At 32.1% G+C, this 11,690-nt stretch overlaps 1 protein-coding gene across 2 annotated transcripts; it reads right to left on the reverse strand.

The window, feature by feature from the left end:
* Nucleotides 1-730: 730 nt before the first annotated feature.
* LOC111285044 (DNA-directed RNA polymerases II and IV subunit 5A-like) lies at nucleotides 731-10,637 on the reverse strand. Of its 2 annotated transcripts, none has more exons than XM_089762255.1 (5): nucleotides 10,413-10,637; nucleotides 10,018-10,238; nucleotides 5,529-5,708; nucleotides 4,071-4,184; nucleotides 731-1,030 (listed from the first exon to the last, which is right to left on the reverse strand). In XM_089762255.1, the coding sequence occupies exons 2-5, from the start codon at nucleotides 10,222-10,224 to the stop codon at nucleotides 905-907; spliced, it is 627 nt and encodes a 208-aa protein (XP_089618381.1). In that variant the 5' UTR covers nucleotides 10,225-10,238; nucleotides 10,413-10,637; the 3' UTR covers nucleotides 731-904. The 2 variants fall into 2 exon arrangements, with proteins under 2 accessions (XP_089618381.1, XP_022729998.1); XM_022874263.2 differs by having other exon boundaries at nucleotides 10,426-10,632.
* Nucleotides 10,638-11,690: the final 1,053 nt, after the last annotated feature.

Below are 11,690 nucleotides of genomic sequence, written 5' to 3' on the forward strand. Positions count from 1 at the left end.
TAAACAACAAACAGTAAAAATACCAGAATACAGCCAAGTTTGCCCCCGGGAAAGACCGCTTCAAGGCAACAAGCAAAGTGGGAGGTACCTGCAGAAGATCCCATCAAGCTGAATTTTGATGGTGCTCTTGACATAAGAGAGGGTCTTGGGGGAAGAGGTGCGGTGGCTAGAAACCATGATAGAGATGTGATGGGTTCCATGTGCAAACAAATAGAAGGCTGTCGAGGTCTGGCCTCTATCGAGGCTCTTGCGGCTGAACTGGGTTTCCACAGGATTGAGGTTGAAAGGGATGCAGTGGGGATCTTACAACAGATTTTGCGGCTGGACAAAAACTTGTCTCCTGTTTGTACTCCGATGAAATTCAACTTTCGAGTTTTGGACATGCAATCATGTGCACCATGAGGCAAGTAGTGCTAGCAAAAAGGGGTAGAGGATTGTCCGGATGTCATAACTGTACTTGTTGAACTAGACAAAGCTGCTTTTAAGTAATGTAGTTTCTTCTTCTATTTAAAAAAACATAATAAATACTTAAGCATCCATATGTTTGCCATCCATCATGTGTCAACTAATATCTAGAGTCCGGATTAACGGAATTATAGTTACAACCCTTTTTTTTTATTTCTTCTCAGTCGAAGAGAGAAATCTGGCACCATATAACTCGGAATTTGGAGTTTGACCGGCAATCCTGTATACAAAATATATTCTAGGAATTAATGGTAGAGAAAGAGAATGAAGATTTTAGCAAGTATTTGAATAGCAGCTACCATCAACTTGATGGAACTTTCAAATTCAAGTTCAAATAAAAACATTAGATCACAAGCTCAAACATAAGATCAAGGATTTCAAATGCTTTAAGCCTGCCAGCGGATTGAACTGTGTCATGCGTTCATATATTCCAAGAGACTCATACAGCATATCGGTATGTATCATATGTATCAGCAGTCACACTTTGTCGAGTAATCTTCACAACTTGTCCACGCTTCATACCGTAATATCTAGCAACTGGATCAGTAACCAGAATACGAGGTAACTGTAGTTCAAAAGAATGAACAAGCATTAAAATATTCATTACTAACAGAGCAAAGCAAAGCAATTGCCTAATCTTATAAAGTGAAACATGTATTATGTTATGTGATGCAAATATGACTCTCCATCACTGAGCTGATCAATAAATTGATATGTCAGTATGACATATCTCAAGGTGAACTTAAAACAATTTATTCGAGATGTAAAACTCAAGATTTTGACTGCTATCCAAAGTATTTTCCATACCCCATTAGACCCATGCGGTAAGAGAAATGAAAAGGTCTAGTTAAAATATCTTTCAACTGTTTCAAACATAAATGAAGAATCAAAATTCTCTTAAAAGATATATCTAATAAAAATTGAAAGTATTACTCTGCTGAGTGATGATTAAGACCTTGGTGTTCCATGCAAACACAACCACTTCATTTTGGTTAACAAGGAATTTAAACCTTTGGAACTAGGTTCAGAAGAACACATACACAATCTTGATTTCTGATTGGAACTAGGTTCAGAAGAAAACATAAATAATCTTGATTTCTGAAAGTGACATACCAATTGATGTGTGAAATGGAGACAAGAAAAAATTACAAAAAGTAAGAAAGGAGAAAAATAGTTGAGAGAAAACAAAAAAGAATCTCACGAAGAAGATAAAGGAGAAGAGTTTTAATAAAAGCATTGAGTGGAGAAGACTCTGGAAAGTAAAAAGGTAAGAGGCTAGGCAAATTAAGAGCATGGGACAACAGAGCATGTCTCTGATAATCATACATCCATTCAAAATTCCTTTCAATATTCTTTCAAACGAAATAAATTCACATATTATTTGGAGACTAAGAAGAGATAAACTACTTTAAAATTGGATAATAGATACCCTGTGTGTTTGTGTCTAATTTTTTTTAAACCACACCAAAACACCACTTCAAAAACCATTTTCAACGTTATTTTTGCTATGATTGTGAATATGTTTGTTGTCAAACTATCTATACACCAGTGGCAAAAAAAAAATCTGCGCATACACCTATATGTTCATAAAGATATAGACCTCTCTCTCTCACATTTTCTTAACTAAAGGAAGAGAAACTACTTAAAAAATCATGTTCAGTGCTCTCTCCCTATAATCATATTTTTTTGACCCACTAGATACGGGATAGGGAATGGGGATGGTAGGGTTCGTTTGAACTTCCACCTTACATGTTTTTCTAAGTCTCTTAGCCACTAAGCCAAGAAGCTGAAGATGAAGAAGACATAATCGTATATATTATTGGTTTTACAAATATCAATACACCTATATGTTTATAAAAACTTGCACCTTTATGTTTTCCGAAGTAAATACACCCTAGATTATGGTTGAAAACTGTTCCACAACTCAAAATATCAATCCAACTATGACTACCCCCTACACCAAAAAAAACCTAAGCAGCAGACCTTATTCCTGTACTGGTGAAGTTTTCACTAAAATAATTGCAAAATAAAGCTATCTATGAGGATTTATGTGGATTGTAAAGGATCAAATTATAGCTCATGTGGTGTTAAGTATCAAATTTCTAGATGCCAAAACATGATGAATTCGGTTAGCTGCAGCTACAGGGAGATAAAAGCAATCTTCCCTTTTCCTTTGCAGCTACAGGAACGTGGAGGGAATAAGGGTTTGGTGATGATAAGCTGTAGTGATGGTGGGAGGAGGTTTAATATTTTTTGCTGTCATTTTTTTTGTTATTAATTGTTCTTTTTTTCGCAGTGCATTGACCTGAAGTTTTTTTAATCCCCTCAAATCGATTGAATCTCCTCCTTAAAGAAGGATATGGAATTGGAGGTCTTTCTCTGGATTGAATTTTTTCGAGTCTAGTGGCAGCACTGTGATGATGAACTTGGGGTAGTGCAGCTACTGATTTTGGGTTTCTGAGCTGCTGACTTGTTTTGGTGCATGGGGCTTAGATGGATTTGTGTTTTGATAGTGAAAGAAATGAAAATTAGAGGGAAAAAGATGCCATGCTGGCTGCCCAAACAACCCCACGTTAGAGGCCATGTGGTAAAAAAAATTCACCTCACCAGTTTTAATTTTGGAGAGATTCAGAAAATGCCCGGTCATTGGGATCAATGCAATGTCAACATGATTATAAGCCACATCAGCGAAAATGACAGCAGATTTTAACTCTGTTAGTGATTGAACTACATAACCATTCATAAAAGTATAGGGACTCTATTTGGCCAAATTAATTTAGAGGAGCTAAAACCCACAAGTTTGTGACAATTGAGCAATCAATTGTACAATTTGACCTTCTTTGTTGTGTGTTTTCTAATTTAGAAAACCTTGAGGGGATACAAGTTAATAAGTAATTCAATTGTACGCTTAAACCTTCTTTGTTGTGTGTTTTCTAATTCAGAAAACCTTGAGGGGATACAAGTAAATAAGTAATTTAGTTGAACTTGGTTTCAAGGAGCTTCTTAGAATTTAAATTATTTCCTTTGATTCAAGTTGGATATTTATGTAATTATAATATATTTCCTATTGCTTAACAGTAACAATCACTATTCTCTAGAAGACAAGAAATAGCTTGAGAATGTCTCACTTGTACCTAAAAGCTTTTCATATTTGGGAGCTTTGGTAAATTAAATCATATTCTTTTGCACTAAATGATCTCTACACAACTTAAGCTGAATAAGACAAAGCAAGTAAAAGTCATTTGAAGAATTATCATTAGTCCCACCAGCTCCATTTTAAAGCCCAAAATTCAAGTTTTAGAATGCATGTTAAAAGTGAAGTTTGCAACAACCTCAAGATTGGTACTCTTCCATTTTTTGTTTTGTTCTTTTCTTTTTGTTTTGTCTTCTTTTTTTCCCTTTTTGCCTACTTTTCATTCAGGTGGAGGAACCAGGTGGATAGAAACTATTCATATCTTAAGTGTTAGCAACAACATATGTATCAATTTACCGAAGAAATAACCACAATAAACTAGTTTCATCAAAGCCAAAGGCACCGGCACAGACCATTTAACATGAATTTAGATCTAAAACTTCCATTATTGAGTTGCCAATCAATCACTAACCTGTGTTTCTTTTACCCTGTATTTTTCCAGTAATTCCTTCTTTTCTTGATCTTTCAGTACTGTATGCTTTGGGACAAACATATGTTCTGTTATATTGGTCAACAACTCTGACTCCTGCATAGACATTACATAACCATCATTTGTCATCCTTGACAGCTCTTGCAAAAATCATAGAAAATACAACTAAAATTGTTAAGAAAGCAGTTTTGTCTCCCCAAAAATTGTTATGTAATTAAGAAAACCCTCTTACCATTAATACAAAAAAATTCCATAAACAAAATTCATAAATTAAACAGCCTATGATATGGATGCGTTTTGGTATGAAATATATAAAAAAAAAAAAAATTCATAGACATTTCTAGGTTTGAATTCTGGACTGAATTCCATTTCTCTGAAATGAACTGCAAGACTGTTGTTAAGTGTTAGAATCTCCCTTGAAAGGGCATGACTAATTCAGCTAAATATATGTTTGTATGCAACTGGTTATATTAGAATGTCCTTTGAAAGCACACAGCTAATTCAGCTAAACTCTATGCTTAAATGCAACAACTTATGCTAATATTATTTAGAGATTTAATCTTTCCAACAATTGGAAGGATATATCCATAATTTCTGTCCAGATTCATGGATTCAGAACTCTATTATGAATGTTACATCACATGTTAATAGTTCTTAATGATATATGGCCAACAGCAATGCAGCATGAAACAAGTGAATTTGAAATATGAACCAAAACATTAAACAATAAATGGGAGGGCTCTAGAAGAGTTTCATGGAAATCTTTAATGGTTACCCTAAATATTGTTACCATTATTATGCATGGTGATTTACTTTTCTCCTGATTTGAGAATTTTTTCCTAGTACTTGCCTAGATTTAAATTGTAAGTTGTCTGAGTTCTATTACTTTCTAATATTTTGTGATTCCAGCTGACGTTAAAAAAGTTAGCATTTGAATAAAGTTGTCCAAATCTTGTGACACACACGTACAAGTTGCCTAAAAAATGAAAACAACTCTGAGCATTTAATAAAAATATAAAAGTAGTAGATCATCACAAATATTGGCTAATTCAAAAGACTTACAGTACTTGAGTGTATGATATTCCTATAACAAAATGACAAATAGAATAACTATCTCTAAGTTTCAACTTTGTTCCTTGCACTGCAGACAGAATATTTATTTTAGGGATAAGCCTACCTTGAGTCTTGACTAGAATAACTATCAGTAAACTTTGACAATTTTTTTGAATAACATCATTCATTTAAATACTTGTTAGAGACAATCATAATCACACGATTCAGCCATCATGCTCTAGTGAACAGAAACATTTAATAAAATATGGTATTGCCAATATAGATTCTAAACACAGCCAAGTTTTATATGACAAAACAAAAGCAATGCATAGGATTTCCAACTTTTAAAAATGCTCATGAATGAAGGAAGAAAAAAATCATGTTCACCTCAAAAACTTCCATGGAAAAATACGAATTAATTTCACCTATCGCTGCTTTTGCAGGGGCTGTCAAAGCTTTTTGAACAACCAAAATTGCATTAAAAACATTATCAGCTTTCATACGCTTTGCACAGTTTCTTACCATAGGAACACCAACCTTTTGTTCTGCAGGAAAGAAGACATAAATCTAGAGACAGATAAACCATCAGTACATCATTATTAAGAACAGGAAAGAAAAAGAAGAAGAAACATCAGCACATGGTTGGCTATAAAATTATTTGTAACGGATAAAAAAGGGAAAAGGCATTACTCTATAATTCTAATATTCAAGTCAGGATACAACATGACCAATTTTCACTTGATTGTTTTGGATGCTTCACAGTAAAAGTTGACAGAAGATGCAAAATAGAACAATGGTGCTAGTTGGAAACAAAGAAAAATGAAAACATTCAAGACAAATTTTGGCACAACTACTTAAGCAATTGTTACAACGAGAGGGTGCACGCTTCAGCATATTTGTTCAAAAGATTTCTAAACCTTTCCCAAAATCTAAAGATAGGCTTCTGATTTATAAACTGGTGATTCTGAAATAGCTGCATAGACTGCTATTTGAGATGCTTATAATCTTGTCTTTGAAAACATAAAATGAGGGATCCCAACTTGGGATAGGGATTTAAATTGCAGTTGCGGTCAAGTTTTTGATTGCATAGCATTTATTGCAGTTGCGGACATAACGGATGAAATAGCAATTATTGCACTCACCAAGGTTGTGAATTTTTTTATTTTTGCACAACTCACCAAATTTGGGAAAATAATAATTTTATCCATGAAAACTCTTATTTTATGCTATCTAAAATAATTCATGACATTTTAATTCCTTTACTTATATGATAAAATAAATTATTATTTTTTATAACATAACTTGGCAATATACATATTTAAACTTGTTCAATATGCATATCCATGAATTTTGTGATCATGATAAATTTAAATACATGAGATTAAAAAAATAGTATTATATGTGAAATTATATTTTTTTAAGTATATAAAATTAACCTCATTAATTTTAAATTAATTAGAAAAATAATAGCCGAAAGTTTTAATATATTAATTAACAAGATTCTTGTCAATCTAACTTAAATCAAACACCAAAAATATAAAAACAATTAAAATAACATAAATAATACTAAATTTTAATCATTTAAGATTTTTTTTTTAATGAGAATAAAACATATACTAAATTATGAAAATAAAATTCATTCTTTATTGTGTATATTTCCCTCTCAAATAATTCAAAAAAATTTCTCAAATTTCCATTTCCTACAAATCATGTGCCTTTCCCTCTCAAAATTTTTATCCAAGGAAAGAGAAAATAAAAAATTAATTTTAACTTTTAAAAAAACCACAAATGACAGCCTTTCAAATTTTCCCATTTTCCCATATTTGCTTTCTTAAACTCTTAAAATAATTAACAACTCAATTACCTTTTAATTTTCATATAAATTACCAAAAAAAATTATTAAAATACCAATTTTCCACCATCCATTTGTCTTTCTCTCTTCAGATTTTCACCTAAATAATAAAAGCCAAAAACCACTTTTGATTTCGTGTCACAGATGAGCAACCTTCCATATGCCCTTTTCCCACGCATCTCTGTTTTTCCCCTGGTTATTTCCACTTTTCTTCCCCAACAGAACCACCATGACCTGACCGAACCAAACCACCCTCGTGCTCCTTTCATATCATCACAATCTCATCCTCAAAATTTTCAACTATAAAGTCTCGCTTATCTATATCTTTCAAGAGTAAAGCCAACACCTATGGAAGCCATAACAGAGCTCTCTCTCACGACCATCCCCAGCTAATATTAAAACATGTGAAGAAAAATGGTAATTTTTAGTGAATATTTGTTTATTACCTTGAATCCATTCTATCTTTTTATATTGATGATGACTTAAATCTGTTTAATTTTGATTGAATTGACTGGATATGGAGTGGATTTTTGTTTGTTTTGGTATGGAACTGAAAATAAAAAAGGCAATAGTGGCTTTAGAGTCCCGTTACAAACGTTATTTTCCTCTACACCACTATTTATGGCCGCTAAAAGCCATTACACCTGTAAATCACCTTGCACACCCCTATTGCAGTAAATAGCAATGGTGGAGGGTGCCGCTACTGCTAAATAGTAGCCACTATTCTGCTAAGGGAGCGCTACTTGAAACCATGATCCCAACACTAAGGGCTAAGCAACTAGAAAAGCACATGTGAATAATTACATTATATATGGTAGAGAGCAAGGTAAGTTTTTAACAAGGGATGAATGACCAAATAAATTCGTGCTACAAACCACTTGTAGCCGCAGCAAAGTAAGTTTACTAATATTAACTGTATCAGAAAGACAGCTAATTGACTTCCCTACTTTAAAATTGATCTAAGTGATAATAATAGCATCCTTAGATTCTCAATCAATTGTTACAAACATACTGTCCAATCATTCACAGCATTTTGCAATGTTTCAAATGTGATGATATAAATCTATTAATGTAGCCTTTTAGTCATTTCATTTTTTTTTCACTCGCCACTTAATTGTTCTTCTCCGTCATCTACATAAAGATATTTTAAAACCCAAAATTTGAGAAAGCAATTCTTTTCAATTTATCAGCCCTCGTGACCAATTTTGAAAGGTCTCTAGCTTTCCAAGAGCCCCAAGATATTGAATGAAATTACCTTAGTAAACTGCTAGTGAAGCAACATCTTTACAAATTATGAGGTTATACACATACCTTGTCAAGAGGCAAGGAGAAAATTTCTCCAGTCAACCAAAGTACAAACCAAGCACTCAGTGAACTTAAAATGTGAAGTTCAAAAATTGTTCCTAAAGCTTCAAATTTCTACTACCATTTCAGTTAACAAAGATTCTAAAAACAAAACAAGCTGTCCTTTTTTCAATAGGAAGCTTTGGATTATACATGTAAAATTATTTTCATACAAACATATCAGGTTTAAGACACGTGAGAGCAACGACAAGAAAGTATACATATTTGAGCAGTGGAATCACTGAAGCATCAATCAATCATTAAGACAATGATGAATTTTATGTATTCATGGTAGCAATGAAAGTAAATTTTAAATGTTATGGAATAGTGGAGGGCGCATGATAGCTTTCTCTCTCAGCTCATGTTAGCAGGTCTAACATGGGTGTTCTCTCCCCCCATTCTCTTCACCATTGTTGATCATTTTGGCTTGAATTTGACCATTTTTATCAGTTTTCTTTTCTTATTCTCCTTTTTCTTTATTTCATTCTCTTTTGAATCAATGGGGAAGTCAGCTTCATCTATAAATGGGTAGAAACAATCTAATGGTTTAGGTGGCTGTATTTCTACTAAAAAGCATTCAGTTGTTAGATACCTGGAGGACAGGTTAGGCAAATTTGATTCAACGGCAAAGTTGGTGATGGTCTTGAACATTCCATCTTCTTCAAGTACTGCTTCTATGGTGATTGATGGTGTGTACGTGTGACCTAGGGCACATAGGTGACATAGCTACTGAGAAAAAGGTGAGCATTACTACAGCAGTGTGTCATCCAATCTGTGGCTAGCCATATCAGAATACTGTTCCTAAAGGAAACGCTGCGTTTTGTCAAAATTGGAAACAATTATTTGGTAAATCAGCAAATGCTACTACTCTGGACTATTAACCCCTGTTTCAGGCAGAAGGAAGGTAATCAGATCTCCTCAGATAGTCATGATGAAGGTATAAGTTCCTGGAACTCGAGTTTATTGGTGTAATTTCTAGGGAAACCCCCAAATTTTACTCTAATGGAAAAAACAGTTGCATCCACTACCTGCTTACTTTGTCAGGAGGAGGAAGAGGATCATGATCATTTATTTTTCTCTTGTGACCAATGTTCATGCTAGTAGTATTTCATTTCTGTTATACTTTCCAATGATCTTTGTATAAGTTGGAGTTTAAGTTAGCTTTCTAAGATAGCTGCTGATTCAGCTTTTTTCCAGCTTGCAGAACTCTATAGCAGGTTTCCAACTTTCTTTGGATTTTGGAATATAAATTCAATTATCCAAAAAAGAATAAATTTTATGAAGATTATATGATCGGATAAACTGCATAATTCCAACCATACTGGAAAGACAAAATGAAAACCAGCATATTCCTCAAGTTTTTTATTAATGATTTGCACTTTTGCTATTTGTTTTTTGCTTTTTTTCAATGCAAAGTGAAAAAGTAAAAATGCAAAATGAAAAAATGAACCAAAAACAAATGACAAATAGCAAAAAAGCAAAACAGCATAAGCGCCAATCAAACAGAGCCCTAGGAAGCTAAAGTTTCTACAAATAGAATCGAATTAGTAAGAACAAAACTAGGCATTAATCGGCAATGAACCTTTATATCACTAGCTATTGACTCACACCTTGCAACTAAGAACTAATAATAAGCATAAAATGTATAAAAAAAAGGGGGGGGGGGGGAGAGACATGTACCTGATCAGTTGGAGTATCTCCTTTGCTGCAATGGATTAAAAGATCATCCCTTTTGAGATGGACATTGTCACCGTATTTCTCAATGAATTCGTGCCTTGTCATTTTAATATCCGAATCATCGACGGAATATCCCCTATCCCTCAGCATTTGCACTACGGTTCTACGCGCTTTGAATAGCTTCGTGATTTGTTCCTCAGAAACCGACATTCTTTCACTACCAACTTTATCAAACAAACAAACAATTACAAAATCAAGTCTTTTAGTCGTTTCTCAGATAAAACCAGCTAAGATTGATCATTAAAATTAAGTGAAGAAACTGATTGTACTACATTAATCAATTATTCCTGCTATTTCAAAAATTAAAAAAGAAGAAGAAGAAGAGAAGATGGCTTTACTAATAAACTTTACCGTCAGCTAATGATGATTAGGTGGTTCGGAGAAGAGAATTCGAGGATCGAAGACGCAGAGAAATTAAAAGAAAAATAACATCCAGCCGAACGGAGTCAGAAATTTTCTGGGGGTTTAGGGTTTTAGGCCTAAGAAAGGGCGTTTTTGTAAATTTCTAATTTCGATTTTTTTTTCTGCTATTGTATGAACGAGCATTATAAGATGATTTTCACGAATCACGAGAGGTGCCATTATTCTGCATTAAAAACCAAGACAATTTCTAATGCTATATTTTGTAGTATTTAATCTCCCTTAATCAAATCGCAATTGATTTTTTAGTCTTCTTTTAAATCTACTAGATTGAGGGCTCCATATAACACTACTTTTTTATATAATTTTACCATCCTACAACTTTTTTTTATACAATTTTAGTTGCTTATAAATAAAAATAAAATGTTTTATTTAAACTAAAGAATATTTCATTAAAAATTTTAATTATTTTTTAATTTTTATTATATAAGAATAAAAAATTTTATTTCATCCTAAATAAGGATAACAAAAATCAAAATAAAATATTAATATTTACTTTTTTCCAAAAATATCAACAATGCCATTTTTTCATTTAAAAATAATCTTATTCTCCCCGAATTTTTGAATTTGAAATAAAGTATTTTTCTTTTTATATAATAAAAATTAAAAAATAATTAAAATTCTTAATGAAATATTCTTTAGTTTAGATAGAATATTTTATTTCATTCACATATGACTAAAATTACATAAAAAAATATAGTAAGATGGTAAAATTGTATAAAAAAATAGAATGGTAAATATGGAACCCCGATCTAGTAGAGTGATAAATTTGATCCTTGTCTCGATAAATATTTCTTAGAAAAAATTAGTATATTGGAATTTAATGAAATAAAAATAATTATAAAATAAAAAAATGATATTAAAAATAAAATTACATATATATATATGCAATATGGGTATAATTATATTTATAAAAATATATGGATATTATTAATAATATAAAAAAAAAAAAAAAATATACGTTAGAGTTAAATAAAATGATATATGTTAGAGTTGAAATAAAGTGAGAAAAAGATTTGAATGAATTTTGAAAAAAAATTGTTCAAATTCCATCTTAAAATTCTTTCTATTGAAATTCTCTGTCCCTTTTTTTTTTTTTTTTAATCCAAACAAATAAATTGATTTTAGACTTTTAAAAACAAGTAAACTAAAATAAGATCTCTCTTTCAAATATCTATTCAAACACGACTGATTAA

The sequence above is a fragment of the Durio zibethinus genome, chromosome 6 (assembly GCF_047325235.1).
Source record: "Durio zibethinus cultivar Kanyao isolate XHJ-2024 chromosome 6, ASM4732523v1, whole genome shotgun sequence".
NCBI classification, from domain to species: Eukaryota; Viridiplantae; Streptophyta; class Magnoliopsida; order Malvales; family Malvaceae; genus Durio; species Durio zibethinus.